The following is a 26,101-nucleotide window of genomic DNA, read 5'->3' on the forward strand; positions in this document are numbered from 1 at the left end:
GAGCGGGCCGGGCCGGGGCGGGGCGGCGGCGGCGGGCGCGGGCCGGGGCCGGGGCCGGGGCCGGGGCGCAGGCAGCATGGTGTCGCCGGGGCAGCGGCGCCCGCGGGCCGGGTCCGCCGGGGACCTGGCGGCGCTGGCGGAGCTGGACGAGGCGGCGCTGCTGGGCAGCCTGCGGGAGCGGTTCCTGCGGCAGCAGGTCTACGTGAGTGCGGGCGGCGCGGGGGGCGCGGCGGAGGCGGCGGGGGCGGCAGAGGCGGCGGCGGGGCGCTCACGACTTGTGGCTCTCCCTTCGCCGCCAGACCGACGTCGGGGACATCCTCATCGCCGTGAACCCCTTCCAGCGCCTGCCGCTCTACGGCAGAGAGGTCAGTGCCGCCGGGCGGCTTCGCCCCGCCGGGCCGGGGGCGCCCCGGAGCGGGGTGCGGGGTGCGGGGCGGCCCCGCTCCGCCCTCGCCCCCAGACCCCCTTCCCTGCGCTGTCGCCGCAGGTCTCCGAGCAGTACCGGCGCCACGAGAAGGGCACGCTGCCGCCGCACATCTTCGCCGTGGCCGACCGGGCCTACCACGCCATGCTGGGCTGCCGCGCCGCCGGGCCCCGCAGCCAGTGCATTGTCATCAGGTGAGGGCCCCTGAGGGACATGGCGGGCGCTGGGCGCCCGTGGGCACCCGGCGGAGGTGGGAGCCGCGAGCGGGTCTGGGCTGCCGCCAACGAGTTCGAGCTGCGGCCGCCCCTTCAAAGGGCTCCCCTGGTTCGGGCAAAGCTCAGCGTCGAAGGTTTGGGTGAGTCAAAACCCAACTTCCTTCGCACACGCGCCTCTGCTCACGAGCTGCCTGGAGAACGGGCAGATACGGCTTTTGTGGAGCAAAAAGAAAAACCACGTTGGGTTGAAAGGGGTTGGCCATGGAGGGCAGAGCATTGGAAAGATTGGCCTGCGCTGGGGGAAGCCGTAAGATGCTCTTTGGTGAAACAGCTCCCACTACAGCCGGTATAATAAAGATGATAGCAGAACAGAGCTGTTTCCCCAGAGTTGAGCTTCTCGTATACAACCAAAGAGCAGGGTAAAGAAAAACTTCTTTACTATAAGACCTACGGGTGTTATAGTAGTCTGATCAGGGAAAATCTTACTCTGCTGGGAAGTTCTCAGTACTAGAAGGAAAACTGAGTTTCTTGTGACCAAACAGTGTTCAAGTGTCATGAACACTTCACTCCATGATGTCACTGCTGCTGTGCTGGAGCTGCGCAGGGCCACAGATGGCATCAGCTAGCAGGGAAAGCCTCAAAATACCAGCTAATTATCTACTCTGATTAGCTTAGAGTAGACTTTAAACGTCATCTCAGTTGAAATGTTAATTGCCAGCTGTTTAAATTAGTATTTCCTTCTTTAGATTAGTATTCTGATCATGTTATCAACATTTTCATTCTACATGGTAGGGAAATGACTTGTTGAATTACTGCTGAGCATCACTGTGGGACTGGGAGAAGACCTTAAGGGTCCAGCCCCTCTTGTTTCTCTAGCCTGCAAGTCATCGATGCCTGTGGTTTACACAAAGTGTTCTCACTAAACACATGTGAAGTTGTAGCCATGGAGTCAGCATGTGGAAGAGGCTCCTAGGAATGTGGAAGAGTCATAGAAATTGTTGTGGGAGATGGAAAGCTATCTGCGGGTGTTGTCTGAAAAATCAGTATTCTGATTGATCTTCTGACAGCAGTTTGTGGTGTCAGAGATATGAATCCAAGTTACTGCTGTGCATCTTGCAATCCTATTGGCAGGTTGGTTTGTTCCTATAACAGGAAGCTTGTGGTTTTGCTATATGCAAGCAGTAAAGTGCTCACTATAAGATTACCTGGTATGGGCAAAATTTGGGTTGGTGGAAGTATGAGAGGGGAGGAAGTCCCTGCTGTTAGACCATAGTTCATCAAAGCAGCACAGGGTTGTATTAAATTCCACTGTTGCTGTGCTTGAAAAGTCTCCAGGTGAAAGATGCCCATCTCCAGCCTAGCACAAACCCATGTGCTTTCCTCTGGAATATAAACACGGCCTCCCTGGCCTTCGTGTTCTCCATTTAGTCACTCCAACTTTGTGAGGTCCAGATGGCATGTTTCAGAGCCTACAACTGATGTTGGACACAGCAGCTGCCTCCAAAGTGTCACAGGCTCATTACGATTAGGTCAGCTTCTACTGCAAATTCCACTGGCTTCTACTGCTTTCCAGCCGGGCTTTAGTCACAGCCTCAGTATGCTGTGGTGGGGCACTTGGGTTTCCTGGAGATGGCTTTTCTTTTCTTCACAGCCTGGGGCATTCACACACCTGCAGCTGGAGAGTGTGCTTGCAGGACCTAGTGATGCTGTTTCTCTTGTTGGAGGATATGAGAGTGGGCTCGAGCCTGGGCATATTCATTGATAGTGGCCTTGCTGAGGAAGGAAGTCACTGAAAACAAATCATCTTACATACTGGGCAGGGACGCTGTGTGGATGGCATGTTCTCAGCTGGCAAAAGGTCCTGTTTTGGTTGTGCATATTCAGATGATGGCGGCCTGATATGTGCTTGGGATCAGGTACCCGTCATGGGGGCTAAATGCCTCAAATGCTTTGCAGCTGTGCTGTGCCCAGGGCTGCAGCCGGTGTGAGCCCGGGAAACATTACGGAGTAAAACTGGCTTCTGTGAAGGAGTCTGGCACTGATTCCTGGCATCCTCCCAGGAACTGGTGTCTCACTATGGCTCACTGACAGGAATAAACTGGGACCGTGGCTCCCAGCTGTGCATCGTGCTGAGACACTGTTCTCTTCCTTCTTTCCTTTCCAACCAGAACAATTCCCAAAGTCCAGTAGAGTCATTATAACATGATGCTCTCCCTCTGAAAATTGCTACTCTTCTAGTCACTGTCTGGTCTCTTGTTTGGGGAGAAGAACCCAGTCCAGCAACCCGCACTGCCTCAGTGCCAGGAGCTTCCTGTCTGGAAACTTTAGGGGAATTTACATTGTTCAATACTGGGCTACTGGGAGCTACAGAGCAGTAAAGCCACACCGGAAGCTCAAAGGTCAGGTGTGTAGATGGAGACCTGCCCTTGTGTATACCTTCAGCATTTCCTGCATTTGTTTTTTTTTTTCTTGTCTATGCTTATGCTAAAGGTCTTGGCCAGAATGGTGCCCAGGGGCATGTTGCCTTGACAGGCAGTACCTCCCCAGTCCTGAGAGGGCTGGGGAAACTGCTTTGCATGTGCTGCTTATTTGACTTAGAGGCGGAGGTGCTGGGAATATGTGACGCCAGAATGACGTGCAGTGCCTCAGCTGTTAACCCAAGAGCAGCGTTGTGGCTGTATTCCAGCATTCAGAAACAGCTGAAGCACGTGGATATGTGAATGGCCTGAGGTCGGAGACTGCTGCATTGTCATGAGATCAATACTCAGTTGTGGATGTAAGAAGGATGGGACAAATCTCTGTAGAAAGGGGAAGCTGTCAACCCAAGCATATGTGAGGGAATCTGTGAACCAGAACGCTTTTGAAGGATGTTGTTCTCTAAGAGCTAGATATGTTTTTTTTCTTAAGCAGCAGAGCAAAGGGACAGTCTGGTGTGCCTCATCCAGAAGTGATAGTTTGGAGTGTATCCATACTCCCCAATGGATGGGGAAAAATTCCTCTGAGGACAGATCAGTACTGTGTGGAGCCTGCTGTATAAAGCTGTGGTGCAAGTTGGTACTCACATATGTGGTGTAGCTGAGAAAGGCGTGACACACTTGGATATAGGAGAGCTCTTTCAAGCGATGGGGCAGGCATTAAGACATAAGGGACAGGACAACTACACTTTGTGGCTGGTGGAACCTAACTTTGCTTTTTCTTGGCAGTGGAGAGAGTGGTGCAGGGAAAACGGAGAGTACAAAGCTACTGTTGCAGCACATAATGAACCTATGTAAAAGCAACTCACAGCTGGAGCAGCAGATCTTACAGGTAGGTCGTTACAGGGTGATGCTTGTAGATGGAGAAGTAACGCTGCTGCAAGACAGCTTCTGCTTGGCTCAAGGGTCCTCCTGATGCATTATCATGCTGGAAGCGGGGGAACAAAACTTTAGCCACATTATAAGGAAGTAGTGGGTAAGAATGGTGAAATAGCTGACCAAAAACTAGAAGGGGCGGAAGGATCGGTATTTCTGTTTGCTTGGAATGTAGTGGCTGGTTCTTAAATGATATAATCATTGTGATCATTTTAGTGTGATGTCTGTGAAAAGGGATTAGGGGCTTTTTTGGCATCACTTCCTGTTTGATGTAGAACAAGGACTTTTTTTGTATTAGAGGAACAAAGTCTTGATTTAATGTTACACAGGGATGGAGAAACCGCGCAGCCTTTGGTAACCTTTCATTGACTAGTATAATACTTCCTGTCAGAAGTAAACCTGCTGTTCCTGGCTAGCTTCCTCTTTGCTATTTCAATATACGTTTACTGTCCGATTTTGATATCCTCTTGTCTCTTTGATCTAAAGTATTTCCATTTGAATTGCTGTCCAAGAAGTTTTTGAGCAAATCATACCTTAACCTTCCATGTGATAAATTAAGCAGGACAAGCCCTTGGACTACTTCATTACAAAGTCTGTGTTTTCAGGTTTCCCGTGGAGCCATAGAGGTGTTTCTGTGTTGTGCTTTGGGCTCTGGGACAGCTTATTGTTTCAGTGTAGTGTCAACCATGGTGTCGATCTGAGGTGAATGCCTGTGTTGTGTTCTCAGTTGCAGGAACATGGTGTTGATATACCTGCTGACTCTGCTTAGAGGGGGCTTGGGCCACACTAGCAAGCTGTTTTTGACCTTAGCAGCTTCCGGAAGCAGAATAGCTGTGTTTGCTCAATGTTGCGCCTGGCCTAATGAACCCTTGCAGACTTGACTGGCAATGCTTGTAGCCAATGTGCTATTCCTCCTTTTGCAAGAAAGTTCACCTCAGTTCAGATGAGCTGCTTGTGGAAAACTTGGAGGTGACAGTGAAGAAATAAAACGGTCATCTTATATGTTTTCTGTAAATATATTGAAGGACTGAGTTAGGCCATTTGGGATTACGGTGTGGTGCTGTAAAGTTATGTTCAGCAGGTTACCCAGCACGTACCCCAAGTCCCTTTTCCTCCAGCCAGCAAGCATTCTTTGCTCCCATATGAATATATTATGAATATATTTAAATATATTTGTCTCTTTCAGTTCTTTTATCCAGGATGTGATAAAATAGATGCTCTTGAGTACGGATGAAGTGCTTCCTATTCCATAGGAAGAGTGCTAAACTTTAAGTGCTCAAGTTAAAGTTTTCCAAATAAGTTAGATTAGATGACTTAATTTCAAGAGTGTTCATGCTATTTGTATGCCTGTTTTAGGTAAATCCATTGCTCGAAGCTTTTGGCAATGCCCAGACTGTGATGAATGACAACAGTAGCCGCTTTGGAAAATACATACAGCTGCGTTTCCAGAAGAATACAGGTAAGGTCAAGGGCAACATTTGAAATGCCTAGGCTGGGGGATGCGTAGGCATTGGAGGGACTGGGCTCAGTAGCCAGAACTTGTGGTGGGTAAAATTTAGAAACTTGATACTCTGTGGGAAGGGTGTGCAATTAAGAAAAATCCTACAGCAACAAGGGCTTTAGGATAGGACCTGAGTTCGGATGGTGTATGGGAAGGGTATTAGGGTCATGGCGGAGGGGAGGTGTCAGTTGTACTCCATCATGCCTGAAGCCTTGATTTTTTTCTAACGGAGGTAAGCAGATGTCTTTAAGATGATGGGAAACATGGAGAAGACCACTTCCAGGGAGCTGGGCAGACTTAAGGGTGTTGTACACAAGACACCTATTTTAGCAACTCTGTGCTCCAATCGCCAAATAAGTGATGGGGAACAGCTCAGTCAGCTTTATATTTCCAGATGTAAAGTTTATCTTGTCACCTTCTTGAGTGCAGTGAGAGGTGCAAAGCTGAGTGAGTATCTGTTAGAGAAGTCACGAGTGGTACAACAAGATACTGGAGAGAGGAATTTCCATATCTTCTACTACATGTTTGCTGGACTCTCTTCAGAGGAAAAGGAGATTTATGGGCTATTGGATCCCTCACTCTACAGGTACTTCAAAGGCAGACCCCCTGGTTTAGTATTCATGTTGTGGGGTGGAGCGGGAAGCAGCATAGTGGAGCCTATGGCCCTGCCGGGGTAGAGCCTGGTAGGGGTGGACAAATGGATGGAAGTGGGAGCAGGATCTGAATGGAGACACATGAAGAGATCTTACGGATCAGCTTGGAAGCTGGCAAGTCTAGAATCTCTTCTTTGTTTCTCATTTGTATGACCTTGGAAAAGTTTTTCCCTTTCATGTCTCCACTGCCACTGATCTGCTTTGTTATTTTGGAGTAGGACTGATGGCTGTGGTGATTATGTGATGATTTTGTGTGGGATATACACTTTCCCAGGTACATAAGTGGGCGATTTGCTACAGAAGATGTAGCTCAGCTTTGGAAGCACAAATATCAGGAGGTGTGCAATGCCCTTGACATGGTGGGCTTCCAAGAACAGGTGAGCTCCAAGGACCCCTCACTTCTATTTGTGCATCCTGCGGATGTAGGGTTTCTTTCTGGCTGCTGTTATTTCCCATTTCTCTACCCTCTGAACTTTCTGTGCTGCTTCCAATCCACCTGAATCTTGCAGTCTTCGTGTAGAGCCTCCTCCTGCAGGCTACCTGTGCCTTTCCCTCACCTCTTCACCTTGTGTCTACACTATGGATGTTATATGCTACACACCGGGTGATGATAGCTTTTCAGTCACCCCTGCTGTGTGTTTTAGGAACAAGTGGACATGCAGGCAATCTTGGCTGGTGTCTTGTCTCTGGGCAATGTGACCTTTGAGCCTCAGGAGAACCATGGGTCTGTAAAAGTGAGTGAAGCTTCCCAGGGATGGCTGAAAGCTGCAGCGGTGAGTCACAAGAAGAGCTGACAGAAACATTATGGATGTGATACTGGTCCCTACTAGCAGTGTGACTGCATCATCCTTAGAAAATATTTATGTTAAGAAGTACTCTTAAATTCTTGTATAAGGTGCTGGAGTTTTCCTGTAGGGATTTGGGGGGCTGCTCCTGCCAGTGATTGCAGGGGAGGTTTCTGTCCCTTAAAGACTCCTGAAGAACAAGGAGATTTTTCCAGAAATGCACAGTATGACCCCATGACTGCCTCTGTGTCCGTCCACTGCTGGTGATACCCAAAGAGGCAATTCTCAGCATCTATTTCCTGTGTATCTGGGGGCTACATGAGCTGTACCACTGAACTGAGTCTTGCAGCACATAAACTGTTGAGTGATTTTGAGGCTCTATGTTTCTTTTCCTCAGAAATATTATCTTGCATATGGCAATATTATACATATCTTGTTGACTTAATATAATGCAAACTTTTTAAAATCAAGAGTCATGTGGTGCTAAGTGTGATGCCTTGGAGAAATTCAAATGTACGGTATCTGTACACTAGTTCTGTCTGCTAGACTTGTAATCTTGTCCAAAGATACCACCTTAACTGCTATCAATTTTTGTTCAAACCTGAATTAAACATTCTTTTATTTTGCCCCAAATTAACATCAGATTAAGGAGTGCATATTTCCGTGGACCATCTAATTTTTATTATATGGGTTGGATATATTATCTGCTTTGTTAACAACACAGAACAGAAAGATTTAACAAATATTCCTGCCTTCTCTATGTCTTTTTATTTTGATCTGTTTGAAACCACAGCACCCTTGGTTTTTTTGTTTCACTCCCATCTCTTTGCCTGTTTCCCTCCTACACCATGCATGAAACAACCACCTACATCTGTTCAGCAGCCAACTTTTTTGTCTTACTCTTCACTTATTGCCAGCAGGAAGGGAATTCCTGTTAAAGCAATTACTAAGGAGTTCAGCTGCACCTGAATTCCCTTTGTTTCCTGTCTCCTGTGGGTTTGTGTGACTCTAAAGTCTGCTGAAGCTCCCCTTAGCACCTGCAAAGCCACCTCCTTGTGGTGCTATACAGTAATAAGTCATTAAACCTTTCAGCACGCACTGGTGCGTAACTCCCACAGAAGGTGAAAGGTGGCAGCACTGGAGAATTAAAATGCGAAGTATTTCAAAAAGCAAGCAAGAGTGAGTTTGATCCACTGCATGGGATAGTGAACATCTCAAAGTATACATCTGACTCCAGTGCTGCCACATGTTAAAGTAATGTTTATATTACAGCCAAACTCAAAGGCCTCAAGCTGAATCATGGCTCCATTACACTGGGTGTCACACACACACGAGGAGATACAGTCCCCGCATAAGGGTTCGGTATTGGCTATCCCCATCTGTTTCCTCTCTCCCAGGGTCAGTTTGGAGTCCAAGAAGATGAACTGTTGAAATGTCTCATTTGCACAATGTCAGTGACCCGGGGAGAGCAGATTCAGCGTTTTCACACCAAGCAGCAGGCAGAAGGTAAGAAACACGTGAATCATAGAAGTACTGAGTAGAAAGACTGACCTGCATTTGATGAAAGGGTGTCCTTACTCATGTGCAGTTTCTTGGTAACAAAGATCTCTACCTGTGCAGCTTCCTTGTTTCTCTTGCATAAAGAGATAGTATATCTGTGCTTGTTCTCTTGGACTCATTGACACATAGGACCATGGACACTGCTTTTGTTTGATCTCCAGGAGATTGTAGAGCTTACCTGAGAAACCAGGAAATTATCTTTGCTTTCTCCCTCAAATCCAGTCTTGAAGACAACTGCAAATATTTGCGCAAAAGAGAGGAAGGCTGCTGCTGCAGAGTGCTGGCAATGTGCAGAATTCCAGGTAGTAGTTGGAGAAATAACTAAGATCAGTGTCATAGCACAGTGTCAGGGATGGAGTGAGATGCATGGGAAGTATGCTAAAATAGTAAGTGTGAAGTGTTACTTTCTCTTTCAGTAAGAAAAGAAGCTAACCCAAGGTAATCTTCACAAAAAGGTTGAGTTAAAATAAAAGATTTTTTTTTACAAAATAAACATGAAATCCCAGAATTTCTGGATTATTGCTTAAAAAATAGAACAAAAAAGTGAAAACTGAGAATTATTTACTTCTGTTTCCCAAATGTTTCCTCTTGCATCTCTAGACAATAAAATAAATGTCTCCAGTCAGTAGTGCATCAGTGGGTCATGTTGATTTGGTCTCCCTCTTCTTAGAATGTCAGCACATTTTTCAGCAATTGCACTTTCCTTATTTAAATACTTCAGGCAGCAACTGTGGGCTAGCAGGAAGTTCAGGTGTTTGCAGTGGAACCATTCAGTTTTTCAAATACTACTTGGAGGCATTAGCTTGAATTCGATTGTGACATGGCTCGTATTCAGTAGACGGGCAGAGGAGCAAACAAGTCTCTGGATATTCTGAAAAGCAGCTAGACTTTTTTTTTTTTTTTTTTTTTTTTTGAAATGGACTTTTCCATTTTATGTGATCTTACAAGTGCTCTAGTACCCATGTCTGGTCTTGAAGGAGTATCATGAAGACTTCAGAATGGAAGAGTTCTGTGTGAACTTGCAGAGGGCAGAGAAGATCATCAGACATCTGATTAGTTGCCATCTCCAAAACAACTTCATAAACCATTAGACATTATTGCTAGAGGTGGATGTGCTGAGCCAGCTTGTATGCTGTCTTCCCTACTCTTCTTGGAGCCCTTCAGTGAGTCACTGTCATTCTCTGTCATCCTGTGCAGATGCTCGAGACTCCATTGCAAAGGTGGCATATGGTCGAGTATTTGGCTGGATTGTTTCCAAGATCAATGAGCTACTGGCTGAGAATGTGGATCCTGAGGTGGAGCTGAGGGAAATAGGTGAGTTGTGCTTGTCTTGCTCCTGTTCTGCCCTCAAATGTGCATTCCTCAGTTATGATGGAGGAACAGCGCAATATGAGGTGTCATAAAAATTGCATTCAGGGTTACATTTTTCAAAGAGATGACCATGCTGGAGATACTAGTCAACAGCATGAAGTCTGTGGGGCGGGAGCCAGCCCAGGGCAGCCAATTGGTCTGAAGTAACTGTGAGGCTGTATTTCTGGGATGCTCTGGCTTGCAGAGGAGCTAGGGCTTGGTGTGGGGCATCTCCTAGCTAGTTCTCCAAAAGGAACTTAGAGAGATGTGCAGCTGACAACTTGACTCCACAGGCCCCAAGGGCCAGATGACAGTAGTTGTGTGTTGGGGTATTTAGCTACCTGCAGGGATGGTCTGCAGGCTCCATGGCATGCTCATCTCCCCTTTTCTAGGAATCTTGGATATTTTTGGGTTTGAAAACTTTGCAGTGAATCGTTTTGAACAGCTTTGCATAAACCTGGCCAACGAGCAGCTGCAGCACTTCTTCAACCACGTAAGTCTGCGGTGGGTGATCTCACGTGGCATGGTGAGGGAAAGCAGACCACTGATCTACCTGGCACATGAAGGAGAGTGGGAGGAAACAAGGGCCATTGCCTGGAAAGATAGAAATAGTGCTTGGCACAGCAGGGTAGAGAGCAGCAACCTTATCTGCCATGGCAGAGGAACCACTGGTGCAGAGAAAGTAGGAGTGGATAGGTCAAGCAATGACAAGACTAGTAGAGTAGGGACCCATGAACATCGTGGTGACCTAAGAGATGTTCCTGCTTTATGCGACAGCAGCAGTGAGCAACAAGATTATGGATGGGCATGCAGACCAGCAGTTTCATCTTGGGCCTCTCATCCATGAGCAAGACAGCCATGCCTCCATCCTTTTCTCAGGATGGGAAGGAAGATGTTCAGGGTTGTCTAACCAACCTTGGGGGCTCCAATCTCTGCTTTCTCTATCTTAGCACATTTTCCAACTGGAGCAGGCTGCCTACAGGGAGGAAGAGCTGCCTTGGGAAACTATTAAGTTCAGCAATAACGAACCCATTCTGGTGAGTGATATAAGACTGACAGAACTGAGGTGTTCCATCCAGCCAAGAGAGGAGACTTCCTCATTCCACCATGGGGAGGAGATGTATCTCGGAAGAAGCTCCTCAAAGGGTGATGTAGGTGAGAGAGGATGCCCTGTACTGCTTTAGTTATATCTAATGACTCTCCTTTCCTTGCAGGATCTGCTCTTGGCCAAGCCATTTGGGCTGCTGTCCCTTCTGGATGAGCAGAGTGCATTCCCTCAGGTATGGGTGAGATAGGAGACAGAGAAAATGGTGTGGAGAATGTGGCAATGAATATCTGTGCTGCAGAGAGACCTCTAATGTTGGAGTGTGACTATAAAAAGCAGGATAACCAGAGGTGTTCCCATGTGGGGATGATGGGACAGGACAGCCAGATCAAGGACAGTCCAATGATTTGAGCATCCCTGCAGAGAGTCAAATAAGCTCAAGTACAGTCAGAAATTATAGCGTGGTCAAGGCCACTTCTAGCACTTTGTTTTACTTCTGTGTGCCCTGATCAGGACTATGTTGCAGCTTTATAGTTTGATTATGAAAGCTGTTTTTTTGCAGGGAACTGATAAAACATTTGTGGATAAACTGAGCAGCAGCTTTAAGGGGAATTTGCACTTCCAGCCGGGCCGGGGCCGTGTTTTGGGCTTCAGCATCATTCACTATGCTGGGAATGTAAGTACAGTTTTCAGGAAGTATGCTTTGGAATGTATGTAGGGGAGAAAAATGTGTTGCTTGACAAATAAGGCTTTGAAGTTAAGCAGTATATGGTCCCACGGGAGTGATGTGTTTCCTGGGAGCTGCCTTCTAGGGTAAATGGAGCTCTTTAGAAAGTATAGGAGGAGAGATGACTCCTGAAGAAAATGTGGCTTCTCTGGGAAGCATAAGGTTTTAGAGGTATTTATGTTATACCTGTCATCACTGTTTGGGAGCACTGGTCTTAAAATAGTCCTTCATAAAGTGAAAGCCCTGTAGGCGAAACTAGTGGCTTATGTTTAGCTGTCAGAGTCCAGTGTATAAAAGTCACTAATTTATTGCAAGCACGAGGAACCCGGTCAGAGCAGCTAGATCATCAACATTTTGAAAATGAGGGCACTTATTTATATATTTAAATATGAAAGCATCTTGATTTAGGGCTATTGTATATAACTTTACTGCCACCAGTTGTGAATGCATTGGCCCAAATATATTGAATTGATTGGAATTAATTTTTGTAGCAGGAGCAGATGAAGGTGGGGTCATTGTAGTATGCAATTTAGTAGTCTAATTCCACAACTGTTGACTACATTATTCATTATGACGTCCATTATTATAAAAGATTAACACTTAACATAGAAAGGAGAATGGCAGGCTGGAGGTGAGAAAGGAAGGGAGCAGGAGAAAGAAGGGGATGCATGGCATCAGGCAGAATGGAAGCCTTTTCAGAGGCAAAAGAGAGAGCAAGGAGAAAAGACAGTGAAGCATAAACCAAAAGTAAATGAAACATCATCATCATGAAGGAATGCAGGACAAGAAAAGGTGAATGTCTCAGTGTTATGCTGCAGTCCTGTAGTTCTAGTGCCTCAGCGCCATCCTCTTGGTTTTGTTGCTCAGGATGTGCTTCTGAAGGGAGTGTATATGCATTTACAGAATTCTTGTGCAGGCCGGTATACATTCAGATTAACAGTTGCTCCTGGCACACTCTTGAGGTGGCTTTTGGGGCCAACCTGCAAGTGCTGCTGGCCTTACTGACTTGCTGCACTTTCCCCTAGGTACAATATACTGCTGGTGGCTTTCTAGAGAAGAACAGAGACACCTTGCCAGCCAATGTTCGTGGACTCTTCATCAACAGTGTCACCCCTTTGCTCAGTGTGCTCTTCACAGGCAAGTCCCTCTATTGTGATGGGGCATCCCACATTAATCAGGGCCCTCCTTGGCAAGAGCAAAGTGTGGGAATGAGGCTTGTGTGCCATGAATGTGCTCCAGAGCTGGCAGCCTCAGAGAGGTTCTGGGAAGGCTGCTGCCTGGGGTGAGGCTTCTGACATATACAGAGCTGTCTGAGCTATTCCGTTCCCCTTGGTACATATGCCTGATAGCAGCAATACCCCTCAGGAGTGCCCTCACATTGTTCCTCCTGTGGAATTGAAGCACCCCTCCATATGGCATAGTTCTGAGATCACAATCCTGACCTTCTTTACAGATGCTAGTTACAGCAGAGGCTGCTCTTTCCAGGGGGCAGATTTTGTTGAGTGTTGTCTTGAAGCAGGACGTTAGTTTTCCCATCAGCAAAACCTGCTGGAATCTCTCCAGGAGATCTGTTGCTCACTATCTGACAGCCTGACCATGGCTGGAAAGCAAGGCACGTTTTTTCCTGTTCCAGAGAATTAGCTACTACCTAGATGTCTGTCTTCAGATCAGATGGCCCATCTTCTCCAGGGGCCGTGCAGGACTATCTCCACTGGCCATTCCATATGCTCTATTCTTGTCTAGAAATGAAGCTGGACAAAGCATAGCACCAAAGAGTTCACAGTGTAAATAGAGTGTATTAGAGACACAAGCAATGAGTGCAGAGATGATCCTTTTGAACTTATTTCATTTTCCAGGGACAGCCTTAGATTAAAAAAAAACCCTGCAGTCAGATGCATTATTTCTCCCCTTTCCCTGTACTCCCTCACAGTCTCCAAAGCTTCTGTGAAAGTAAAGGTTTAAAAAAAAAAAAAATCAGGTGAATGCTTCCTTGGAATTTGGCTAGTTGAACACAGTGTTCTTGGTGCAGATTTTTTTTTTTCTTGTTCAGCGTAAGCAGCTATCTGGAATTTACAGGTGACTGATAAATTTCATTTCCAGTCTCCATTATGTTTTGCAGTTCTTCTGCTTATGTTTCACAAATGTCTGTCTTTGTTGCTTCTTCCACACTGCTACTGAAGATATTTAGTCTAGTCCCAACTCTTTATAAGTTCATAAACAGCAGGTATAAACTATTCTCAGTGCAGATGACACTGTTGCATCAAGGGTGTGCAAGACTCTCATTAATCGTCCATTAAACTCAATTTTCCTGAATTTTTCATCTTGTTGCTGAATTATTTTTAAGTTATTTCCCTTCATATAATCTCCCGTGTTGACTGTTATGGGTGAGGTTTCTGTTTGCTATCTATACTTCTCTCCTGTGTTGTCAGACCTCCCCTGTTGATGGTATTTCTTTTGAAGGTTGTTAAGGGTGGTTCAGTAACCTGATTGCCTTGTCTTTTCAGTGGCAGAAAGTAGTATTGCCTGGATTGTCTGCTTTATATAGCTGAATGTTCTTCTCCTCTTCTTTAGCTCTTTCCTTGTGTTTTCCTCTCTGTGATTCAGCTGTGGATAGATGTGCATGTGAAGTGAGGTTTGAATGTTTAGGTATGGTTGATTGTAGGTAAGGGTACAAAATTAATTATTGTCTTTGTTTTTCCAGCCACTATCTCCAGGACAGGGACACTGATGCCTCATGTTAAAGCCAAGGTATTGTACTTCTGGTCCACACGGCAATTGATAATTGGTGGCACAGTTCCTGATATTTGTGACTGAAGAAGCAGACTGAAAATGAGAGCAGGCAGCTCTTCAATAATTTCTATTGCCATGTTTTAATTGCCTTCCCTTCCCTGAAATCCATTCTCTCTCCTTTTAGCTGTCTGCTTCCTGGCAGAGTAATCAGGATCCTCTTCCATGAGTAATCCTTTTTTATGGTCTGGTTTCAGGTCATACCGGGAGCAGATGACAAGTTCAACAGCACACGAAAGCAGTCAGTGGGAGCTCAGTTCCGGGTAAAGTACTGATGCCTGCAGTGCCCCTGCACTTGATGTGTGCAGGATATTCTTGAGAGCTTCCAGGCTGCTACACATAGTAAAGCTTCCAACATATGGACTGGGGCTTTTCTGGGTGCCAAGGACAGCTGATCATGGTAGGAGTGACCTGGCTGTCATCAGAGCCTGGGCAGTTGATGTTACAAGAGCCTGAATTGGTGGGGTGGGAAGGCAGTTCTCATGTGCAGGATAATGCACTCGGAGGAGTCTGGTAATGCTTTGGCTTCCTGGGCTGTTGATCTTTCTCTGCCCTTACCAGCATTCCCTGATGGTGCTCATGGAGCGGATGTATTCTGCCAACCCGCACTTTGTGCGCTGTATAAAGCCCAACAGCCAGAAGGAGCCAGGTGTGGTGGACAACCAGGTGGTGCTGCAGCAGGTGAGGAAAAAGCAGTTTTCTTTACAGGTGCTTCAACTAAGCCTTGGTGGGAAGTGGATCTAAGGCAGGGAAGTGCATACTCCACTGTAAGACCATGGTGATGGCTGAAAGCTGGCTGGTCTGAATGAAGGCCCCTTGCAGAGAAAAGAGTAGAACACACTTTATGCATGCAAAGGTTCTAGGTGCTTGCTTGTCTTCGTGACACAGATTGCTAGGTCCAGGTTCTGCATTCCCCATTCTCTCCCATTTCTTTTTTGTGAATGCAACGAGATCTACTTGTCAGGTACCAGGATTCATCTTTGTAGCTCCTGGATGAGGACTGGAACAGACAGTACTTCTCCAGGAAAAACAGTGCTTCTCAGAGGAAGCTGTTCTCACCTATGAACCAGGACAACTGAATAGGAGCCGAGATGGATTTCTTTGAATAATGTGCTGTATGACTGTCCTTGGATGTTGTGTCTGGTCTGAGGTCCAGGCACGTTAGAGAATTTTGAAAATGTTCAGAAGCATTCAGAAAGCTCTGTGGTCTATTTAATATACATAAGAAAGGATAGGATTAAGTGGGAAGTTGATCTGGTGCCTAGGAGTACCTCTGTGTACAGATTTGGAAGTGGAAGGCTATCCTCTAAGAGACAGAAGTAAAGCAATACCATGGCTAGAAAGTGAAAGCCATTTTAGTTGTTTTTTGTGTTCTAACTTTTAACTGAGAGTAGTTAATCGTAAGAGTTGCAGGATTTGGTAAATTCAGTCTTTAACCAAGGAAACAAAAGCTTTCATTTGAACTAGGGAGGTTTGGGACTGCATTAAGGAGTTTCTGTCTGCAGAGGGAAAAACTGATATCCTAATGACCTGTTCTGGCCTGTATCTGTTTGTTTCTCTGATCCTCTTTATGCTGCTGCTTCAGCTCCGGTACAATGGACTGCTGGAGACCATCCGGATCCGACGAGATGGTTTCTCCTGGAGACCCTCATTTGAGGAATTTGCTGAAAGGTTTGTTAAACCTTTAGAAAGTACCATGTTAAATATTGTCAGGGAAGTGACCCTGGTAACTGGATATGGGCAGAGAGTAAAATTATCTTTAAAGTTCACATGCCTGAGACTATAGGGTTGTTTGCTATGGAAGACTGAGTGAGAAAGGCACTGATTTATTGTTGTTTGCTGTGAGAGTGACATGGATCAGCACATCAAGGATATGACTCTTACCTTACTGAATTGATTTGTTTTTGACAGATATGGAATTCTTCTAGTTAAACCAGATGTCTCTCTCACAAAAGAAAGGTAGGAACCCTGCTTCTATCATGTGCAATCCAGTTTTAGTCCATTTTGTTCTTCAGAAACTTTTGTTCTCAGGATAGCATAGCAAACTGAGTAAAAGGAACAAAGTGAGGATTTTTTTTGTGCTGATGGGGGCTATATATTCCTAGACAAACATAGTTAGGATTTTATAAGTCATTTAGTACAATGATGAATGAGATCTTTTGTGGATTGCTTTATATATAGCCTTTCTATCCTGTGGAAGGAGACGTGGTAAATGGACTTGATTTCTGGGGTTAAGGTAAGGTCAGGTTGTCCACTGTACTCAGTGGGACATGAACTCAGTGCAGCCTCCTGCTGCCCTTCCAGGTTCTTCCCTGATGATCTGAGAAGAATAAGTTGAAGACAGGGTTGACTAAGCAGCCAGCACTGACTGTCTCCCAAGCTAGAGAGCGTATGTCTCTGGTCCAAGAACTTTTTGTGTGCCAACATACTTGCAGCACCTGGTTGTTTGTTCCTTCCACAACTTTTAAAATGTAAATGTCTCTCCAGCTCTACAGTCTGATCCTGTCAGCTTTCTCCTTCCAGTGTCTAGTGCAGCAACTCCCCATCTCCTTCTCTCCTTCACTGTTCCAGTCCCTCCTTCCTGCCACAGTGAGTTGTGACTGATTGTGAGAATGAAGCATGTAAGGCAGCCAGCTGATATATATATATATATTTTTTTTTCTTCTAAGAAAAGGATTTGAATGTTCTTCTGGAAAAGCTCTCTCCTGGGAGCAGCTCCTCCAGCCCTCACAGAGAGATTCCTTGAAATTTCTGACGATATTGAATTGATAAGGATTGCAAACCCAAGTGAGGTCAAGAGAGGGTCTTATAGGTGAGAGAGATGACGGTAGACAGGCAGCACCACGTATTTCCAGACATGAAAATCATAGGATGCATTTGGGAAAAAAGTAACCTGGCATATATGTTCTGGCACAGCAGAATTTGGCTGAGAGAAAAGGAAAACCAATTCTGTTTTGCTATGCAGGTTGCTGTTAAAAAGTGCCATTATGGCTTTATGGTCTGGATTTGCAGGCAGAGGGAGGAGGTTGTCTTTGTGATGTACCTGGAGTTTTGCTTCCAGGTCTAAGTATTGTGGGAGGTACAAATGTTGGGAAAGTAGAGAATATTTTCAGATGACCCAGCTTTTATTACTAGAGCCTGCAAAATGAAATCAGAATTGGAAAACTAGCTTTTTGCAGGGAATATCACCATACAGATCCTGCAACTTGCGTGCTCCAGAGAGTTCAGAAACTAAATGAACGAAAGCCACCTCTGGGAATAGGTTATGCCCTGCAGAATTGCCTTCCAAGAAGCTGAAGGGAGTCAGTCTCTAGGAACCCCTTTGCTGACAGTCCCCAGTGTGATTTTCTCCTAGCTGTACCTCAAGGAGCTCTACAGATTGCGAGCCAGTTACTGAATGTGATCGGGTGACAGTGGACAAAGAATGTAACACAGAACTTTTGAGGCACTTTCTTCTCCTTTATACACCTAAATCCACTGGCTGCATAGTGTTCGCTTTGGGTGGAAAATGAATTTTGCACTTTTTTCATCTCTTTCAGCTGTTTGGAGATACTGCAAAGTACAGAGCTGACAGGCTGGATATGTGGGTAGGTGTGAATTGCTGTCGCAGGGAATGGGGGGCCTGAACTGCAGAGACTTTATCCATGTAGACTGTTATCTGGCTCCCTTCAGGGAGAACGCTATGGCTGTATGAAGGGCCTGTTCAAAGGATGATGGGATGCAAGTTCAGACAAACAGTGTTTCTCAGTGGTTCTTTCTCTCCCCAACCTCACAGAAAGTCACGACTTTTCTTTAAATACTGGCACCAGGATCAGCTGGCAAAGTGTGTGGAGCGACTGGAAAGAGCAGCAGTTGTCATACAGAAAGGTGAGCGCTGGGGCAGGAGAGCCCCTCAACTCTGATCTCACACCAGGGAGCAAGGGCTGCCTTGTGAGTGGTGTTAAGCTGAGGAGACTCTCTCAAGTAGATGAGAGAGAAGCAGATCTCATTCCTACTTTCAGAGACAGGCAGAAGGGTGTGATATATATATTTTTTTCTGAGTAGTCTATGCCTTGGCAGCCTGTTTCTACAGAGCAGGGCACTGTGGACAATCTGGTACTTCCCTCTGCACAGGCCCCTAGGGCAACCAGGGGGAGGAGGCTTCCACCCAGCCTGGTCTCTTTCTGCTGTATTTCTCTTCTGTATGGGTTGTTGCACTGTGCCCACTGCTGAAGCATCTGAGAAGCTTCCAGTGTGTGCCAGACAGTACAACAAACATCAGACTGTCACATGCTGTTCCATGTTCTCATCTGTTGGAAAGATGTGTGGGTAGTGTCCTTAGGGGAAGGAGATAGTACTGCTTCAATTCATGGGCTTTAATACCTGATGAAGTAAGCAGGATAATGTAATGTTTGTAATGCTGTTGGTGAACCCTGTGATGGCTGCTTATGGGAAAGGTCATCTCACAGACTAGTATCAAGGAAATCCTGACTCCTACACAGCTGAGCTCTGCTTTTACTCAATAATGTCCCAAAGGAGATAAATGGTTAACAGTGACCCTTGTGTGATATTTTGTTCTTTAGGTATCTTGTGCCTTGGCATTAGAGATGAGAGCTCAGGTCTGTGATTTTATTTTTAAAATCTGTGATCAGACAGGTCAAAGAGTTAGAAAACAGTTCTGACATGGTTCGGACTGCATGTTAGCAGCAGAGAGCCTGCACTGCTCTGTATTAATGGAGTTAAGTGTTGAAGGCTTTGCACAGGGCAAAGGCATATCCCTTCCACTAGGGAGTGACAAGGCATGATTAGCACTTTTTTCTAGCCACAGCTTTTCTTTTAACAGCTTTCAGGGGATTCAGCTGCAGGAAGACATACCTGAAACTGATGGCTGAGCTGAGAGCTCAGGCACTACGGCTACAGGAGGAGGCAGAAAGAGAGAGAAGCCGGCAGCTGGAGATAGAAGCAGAAGCCCAAAGTGAGTTGCTCCCACTCCCACTGTGCTAGTGTGTGGCCGCTTATGTGATGATCACTTCAAAGTGCTCTAAGTTGCTGGTGATGGTGGCATGTCCTTGGTTCTCACGGGGCTGAGGGCTCCACTAATGTGGTCCATTTGAAAGTGAGGTTTTCTCTGTGAGGAACAGAAAGAGAGTGATGGAGGTCATTTACCTGGCTGTGCTGGGAGGAATGCCAGGCTGTGCCTTTCCCATCTGCTCAGTGGGAGAGAGTTTTGTATCGTGCTTTGTGATTTTGTGTAGCTTCTCCTTGCGGCATGTGGAGTGGAAGTTGACAGTGGATTTGAGGCCATGTTCTTTGTCTCTTTTGCTGCTTCCCACACTCAGGAGCCTGGCTGAGGAGAGATGGGGAAGGACTGAGCTCCAGACTTATCTTTTTGATGATCCCTCTTCCTGCTGCTGCTATAGCGTGTGCTGGAGAGGCAGAATATTTCCCGTCCTCCATGGATGACAGCATTCCTGTTCCTATGCTGGGCATATGGAGGACAGATCCCATGGATCTCGGATCCCAGATTTCATCTACCTGTTCCTCTCGTTGCAGAAAGAATCTCCTTGCCAGTCCCTGTGCCACGAAAGAGACGCCCTCAGCCTTGTCCCCGTCCTGCATCTGATATGCCACCACAGCCACCAGTCCCACGGCCACGCAGCAAACTCACAGAGGTAGTGATATTAGCTCTGTCTGGGGTCACACAGCCATGTGTGCAGTTTCCCTGCTCCTTCCACCTTCTGCATATGCATATTCTCTTGCATGTCGTCACAGGAGAACACTGTCTTTCTCTTTATCGGAGATGGGAGCACCTTTTCCTAGTGTGGTTGGTGAAAAAACTTGGTCAGTGCCTTTGAGGAACTGAAAGCAGAGTCTGATGGTGGTGATCTTGTCCTAACTGCAGGGACTCAGGAATGGGATCTACCAAAATGATCTCTTCAAGGGGCCTTGCCTCTGACCTTGCTTTCATGCCCACTTTCCCTTGTCCCCATTTTCAGTCCACTCCTTTTGATAATTTCCTGCACCCTTCTGGGCCTCGTCCCATTCTGGGGACAGAGGAACAGACTGAAGAAGAGGCAAAAATGAGGAAACTCAAGAGAGGAGCAACTCTCCGTTGGTTCAGAGAGACGCAGGCCCAGAAGGTCATGCAGGACGATGGGGCCTTTCCAACCTGGCTGCATGGGATGATCAGCCGGAGGTGAGTATGCTGGTGACAGACACACTGGCCGCAGCTGGGGCTGGGGCAAACAGGCAGAAGCTGCAGCATCCTTAGGAAGAGAGGTTGGAGGCCCGTGGATTTGCCTCTGTAAAGAAACCGAGGATGTGCAGGACTTTTCCCTTCTAGGTTGTGAGCTTCAAACCACTAGAGGGAGCTTTGGAGCTCCTTGCCACAGAAGAAGAATGCTGAAACTTTACATGGGCCCAAGGAAAGGCTGTGCAGGCTCATGGAAAAGAAATCTGCTGTGGGTTCTTAAATACAGAACCTGTGCAGGGAAGGGAGGCTGGGAAAGTACTTGAAGGGGAAATACCCATAAATGTTTATGCTGTTCTGGACCATTTGCAGAGATGTGATATGGGAGGAAGGTGGACTTGTGGACAGACTCATTATGGCTGTTCTCACATTTCTCAGTTGTGGTTCTTACAGCAGAGGAATGCAGAATTCAATATATATTTATTAAAAAGACTATTTAGAGGGGCTTTCGTGAGTATCCAATGGCAAAATTCGCAAAGCCCCCAGGTATGGGAGGAGGCAGGGTTTTGTGGATACCTCTGCCCATCTAAGGAGAGTGTAGCGTAGGTGGAATTTACACCTCCTAGGCTGGGAGAGACGTCCACAAAACCTGGTCTTCCTGTGGAGGCATTTAAGGGATTGTGAATTCCCAAGCTTTTTTTGGCAAAACCTTTATTTAAATGCCTGAAATTATGCTACTGTGTATGCCTCTCACATTACTCTCTTGGCTGAGCTAAACACTTTTTCTTTCCAAGCAGTGTGACAAGCAGTGAAATGCTGATTACGCCAGTGATCAGATAGCAGCAAGATAGTGAGGTTAGCAGGTAGATGCCAAAGTTTCTAGCTCAGTTTCCCTTGCATACAAATTAATTTATGGTGTTGCATGCCTGCTAACTGCCATTCCCCCCCCTTATTTAGGGGGACTTGTGTGTGGGCATTACTGCCAAATGTGCCTCTCATTCAAACATCCTTATCATCTTATTCCAGTTTGCAACTTTTTTTCTGTTAAAGCTGCAGGTCTCCTTTGGTCTTATCAAATCACAAGTTGCTGGGTTTTATTAGCTTGTCAGTGTGAGCATTACTCAGAGACTTTACACAGTGTGTTAGCTTAGTACAGCGCTGACAGCTACATTATTTTTAAGGTAATTAACAAGGCCCCAACCTGCATCAGTGCTTTTGTCCATGGATGCAAGGATGCTTGAGGAAAAGCTAGTGCCCGTGAGACAAAACTTTGAATTAAAATATAGGCTAGAGATGAGCACTTCACAGTGAAGGAAACAGCAGGTTCTCTGCCTGCAGATCCTTCCCAAAGACACATTGAGGTTTTAAGTACTTTTAAAGTGGTGCTTCATGCCACTGGATTTAAGTCCCACTGTAGCAGAGTCAGTTTAGCCTCATGTAATAGAGTAGGAAGAGCAATCCCAGCTTGCACTTGTGATATGCAGTTGCGTTTAGTCTGGAGCAAGGCACATGACAAGCACAATGCAGTGCTTTGTTGGGCAAAAAGGGGGAAGACCTCTTTACAGGAGGGAAGTTTGGGGAACCAGAGTGGCATAGCCAAAGCTGGCTTTTTTCCAAGGCACTGGGCTTACCTCATGCTGAGCACCACTAATCCGTAGCCTTCTGACTTCTTCCAGCAGCCCCAGAGCCTGGGAAATGCGCATGTGCTCAGTCTTCTCATCTCAGCCATGCTTTGTCATGTGCTCTGTGCTGGAAGGTGGCTGTTGCTACTGCACTAGACTGCTGGAGCAGGTTTGGAGCAGCTCTGCTTGGAAAAGCTTTGGCTGAGAGTATTGCACCATGTCAGCATGTTTATGCCTCCCTGCACTAGCAAGCCTGAGCCTGGAAACCTCTAGCTGGGAACACAGTGGGCAGATACTGGCTTCCCTGTGGACTGGGACCACTACCGTGGTTGCAAGATTGGGAATCCCTGCATAGAGACAGCTGCTCACTGTCCTCTGAAAAACTTTCTTGTTTCCAGGGAAGCTGAAAACTTGCTGATTGACAAGCCTTTGGGCTGCTTCCTTGTTCGCATCAGCCAGAGCCGACCAGGCTACACCCTGACATACAGGTAATGAGCCTTGCAGAGAAGGAAGAAGAAAAATCCTGAACTGAGCTACGTATGGCTGGAATAGTTAACTTTCTCCACAGAGTAGTCTACTGAGCCTGATGCTTAGTCTCTTCTGTGGTGGGGTGCCTCAAACACACTTTGGAATAGCAAACAGGACACTGCAGAGTCTGTCTCTTGCCAAATACTAGATCAGTTTGTGAGTGGGTTGGTGCGACTCTGAGGCTTGGAGGGTGCAGGTACTGCTTGGGGTGTGGTAAATGGCTGTGTGGGCCATCCAGGCTGGAAGAAGCATCCACTGGGGCCTGAGGAGATGTGATATAGCACAGGGCATTATTCTAGAGAAGAGCCTGAGAAGTAATCAGAGTATGCTGGAGAAGCATACAGCATCAGGCAAAAGGTAGGGCAGAGTGGTAATGTGGACAACAGGCCTGGGAGGTGGTTCAGGCTGCTGGGGTTTGGATCTGGGTACCTGGGTTTTCTTTTGTGCTCCGGTTGCTGAATTTGGGGAAATTAATGCTCCTCCAGCACCTGTTAGCACAGTGTGCTAACAGTCCAGCATGGAGGATCTCCTGCATCTTTGCAATATTTGGTACTGTGGCTCTTGATCACATCTGGGCCTCTCGAGACAAGTACAGAAAGCAACGACTGGGTCCTGGAGAGAAGCTGTGGCCTCGTGTCATGATTATTTCTGTCTGTCTCTCTCCCCAGGGGTGAAGGCCGCTGCAGACACTACATGATCGAGATGCAGCCCAATGCACGCTATGTAATTCTGGGTGAAGACCGGGCTCATACCTCACTCACTGAACTGGTTCGGTATCACCAAACTGTGGGCATCCAGCCCTTCATGGAAACGCTGACCATTCCCTGTGGGCAGGTGAGTGCTGAAGATCTGCAGCAGGAAAAGGGGCTGAGGCATGGACTGTGCCTTGAGCAGATATAGTCACTTTGGCAATATCTCTGCTTTGTGTTTCCATTGTGGGAGTCCTGTATTGGCTAAGCAGCCTGGCTTCTTCTGCATGTACCAGGGAAGTCTAGTAGATGGGCATTGGGGTTTCCTGGGATGGATGATATGGCCTGCTCTATGCTTGTCAGTAATCATAGCTGGGTATCGCTCTTAGCCATGCTGTTGGGGGTATGTAGAGGATCTGTAGTGACCACTGCTGAATCCACTCTTCTCACCCTCAGAAAAGCAGTGGTAGTTTGGATTATGAAGACCTGGAGTGCCTCACGCTGGCTCCATCTGCAGCTGAGGAGGAGACCCCTCCAGGGGAGCAGGCTTGCCGCTCTGGACCTCCTGCTGGGAGGCCCATTCTGCAGACAGGAGCAGCCTCAGTTCTCAAGCGCGTGTGGTTCAGGAGGGCCACGAAGTGCCAAGAGCAACGGCGCCTGGATGAGAGCAGGGCAAAGCCAAGCCCAGGAGAGGAGGGAGGCAGCCAGCGGGCGTTCCCTCGCCTTCGCTCCTCCATACGCCTGGCAATGCAGGAAATCCAGCAGGTGAGCAGGGGGCAGCTCCAGCCTTCCGGTGCCTTCCTCTGCCACAGCCATGCCCCCACAGCCACTGTAGGACTCTTAGAGATGCCCTGTTCAGGTACAGGAGGCTTCCAGAAGTGGTGCTTGGTTTCCTGTCTCCTGGATGACAGGTTTTATTTGGTGAGCTTGGCATCAAGGATGTGTTCATTGAATGTGCCAGACTGGGGCAGGCCCTGGGAGAGGATCTCTGGGATTCACAAAGAACAGTCCACAACACAAGGGGCTGTGACATGGCCAGTGACCTAGCCAGTACTTCCCTAACACTGTATCTCTGCTTCCCACTGCAGTTCTCTTCCATTCCCTTGAACAGCTCCTGTACTGAGCTGCAGTCGAGCCCTCAGCATTGAGGACATACAGCCCAAGTGACATGGTAAGCAGAGGAGATGCACAGGAGGCCAGACGGCAACTTCAGCATCCCCAGGAAATGGAGGAGCAAAGGGGCTCTTTCTCCTCCTACATGCCACCTTGGAGAGTCTCCTGGCCATCAACTCCTTAGAAATAGAGCAGGGCAGATGGAAAGCAGCTGCCAGCTTCTATTCCAGGCCTGCAAAGAGATCGGTGGCAGAGAGAGGCCAGGAAAAGTGGGAACAATCCACATAGGGTTGGGTTCCTGACACTCCTGGTGAACATTGTACTTGCAGTACCGCAGCAAAGCTGCTGGAGGGAGCTCGAGTTTGTTAGAGACCACAGTCTGGAGGTCTGAGGCTGGAAGGAACAGGATCGTCAGAAAGTAAATCTACACACTGCATAGTCAGCTGCAATAACTTAAAGTTGTGGAGAGAGGCATGCATCAGAAGGGGATGCTGGGCAGAGAGCCTCACAGCCAGCAAGCTGAAGGCAAGGCTGAGAACATAAGGCAGCAGTCTGAGGACCTTAGACAAGGACTTTAAAGGAGATTATAGCAGCTGGTTAGAGGCTGTAATGCGCTGGGTGGGTTATAGAGGGTATATAGAGGGGCCAGGAAGAGCCTTCTGACACAGCTGGGTAATATCTTATTTGACTGAAGCATCTAGTGGATGTGTAGCTCTCCTTGAGTAGTCAGTGGGCTAAATCAATGTCCTATTCAGTTGCTAAAGCCAGGAAGAAGCAGTAGTGGAGTGTTGTACACTTCTAGAAAAATCTGGATTTGTTGGGTTGGTAGCAGCTGGGAGTAGAGAGGGATCAGAAAAACATGCTGCTGGCTACAGATTTACTTCAGGGTTTGCAGCCCTGCACAGGCATTGCTGAGTTCCCTGTGTCATTCTGCTCCCAGAAATTCATGTTAGACCACTGCTTATTAGCTGCAGCCTGTCTTGTCTTCCCCCGGGTGTCTGACAAAGGCCTCTCCCTGAAGCATTTGACTCAATTGCTTCATTCTTGTGTTTGGTTATTAGTGTACCTGGGAACTCTTTTCTTGTGCCTGAGGTAAGGTAGAAGACAAACAAATTCTGTGAGATCTGCATAAATCATTCCAAGCATGTCATATAGGGATTGCTGAATGAAGCCTTCCTTTTATGTTCTTTACTTCATTGTGTTTGCTGACTTTCTTGCAGGTGAAAATGATTTAGCCCTGTCATCTTCTGGTGCTGCTGAGCCTTGCATAATTGGGTGAACATATCCAGATACATAGCAGCCTTTTTTTCCCTGCACACAGCTGGCCCTGTGCCTTTAGGCAGGACTTCTGCAGGAATGAACCTTCTTCAGCATTCAGCTAGGACTGCAGTACCTGGACCAGTCTCATCCTGGCAGAGGGGAGAGCGTGGGGACAATCACACTCTATGCACAGATCCATAGTGCCTGACAATACTTCAGTGTGCCTGGAGACCCATCACCCCACCCTTAATTGTATTAATTGTCACAGACTGGATATCTCCCAACCACATGTTCACTTACAGCTATATGTGCTGATTTCCTAA

The 26,101-nt window shown here is 47.0% G+C and overlaps 1 protein-coding gene across 1 annotated transcript; it reads left to right on the forward strand.

Annotated features, from left to right (window-relative positions):
* Positions 1 to 11: 11 nt before the first annotated feature.
* On the forward strand, positions 12 to 26,101 carry LOC112991940 (myosin-IIIb-like). Its single transcript, XM_026114771.2, has 30 exons — positions 12 to 202; positions 300 to 365; positions 488 to 618; positions 3,843 to 3,945; positions 5,346 to 5,448; positions 5,920 to 6,076; positions 6,418 to 6,520; positions 6,788 to 6,916; positions 8,326 to 8,434; positions 9,686 to 9,802; positions 10,231 to 10,331; positions 10,789 to 10,875; positions 11,053 to 11,118; positions 11,446 to 11,559; positions 12,636 to 12,747; positions 14,312 to 14,358; positions 14,595 to 14,660; positions 14,959 to 15,078; positions 15,983 to 16,068; positions 16,309 to 16,356; positions 17,937 to 17,984; positions 18,173 to 18,264; positions 19,220 to 19,351; positions 19,930 to 20,048; positions 20,373 to 20,572; positions 22,587 to 22,676; positions 23,385 to 23,550; positions 23,862 to 24,170; positions 24,494 to 24,576; positions 25,739 to 26,101. Exons 1-29 carry the CDS (start codon positions 77 to 79, stop codon positions 24,551 to 24,553), a joined length of 3,207 nt encoding a protein of 1,068 aa, XP_025970556.2. The 5' UTR covers positions 12 to 76; the 3' UTR covers positions 24,554 to 24,576; positions 25,739 to 26,101.

The sequence above is a fragment of the Dromaius novaehollandiae genome, chromosome W (genome assembly GCF_036370855.1).
Source record: "Dromaius novaehollandiae isolate bDroNov1 chromosome W, bDroNov1.hap1, whole genome shotgun sequence".
In the NCBI taxonomy this organism is placed as follows: domain Eukaryota; kingdom Metazoa; phylum Chordata; class Aves; order Casuariiformes; family Dromaiidae; genus Dromaius; species Dromaius novaehollandiae.

What these genes read in the sequence shown, in the direction of transcription:
- LOC112991940 (XM_026114771.2), top strand. Translation starts at nt 77, where the DNA reads ATGGTGTCGCCGGGGCAGCGGCGCCCGCGGGCCGGGTCCGCCGGGGAC. An exon ending in CACGCAGCAAACTCACAGAG is followed by an intron (nt 20,049 to 20,372) that starts GTAGTGATATTA and finishes CCCCATTTTCAG; the next exon opens with TCCACTCCTTTTGATAATTT. An exon ending in CATGGGATGATCAGCCGGAG is followed by an intron (nt 20,573 to 22,586) that starts GTGAGTATGCTG and finishes TCTTGTTTCCAG; the next exon opens with GGAAGCTGAAAACTTGCTGA.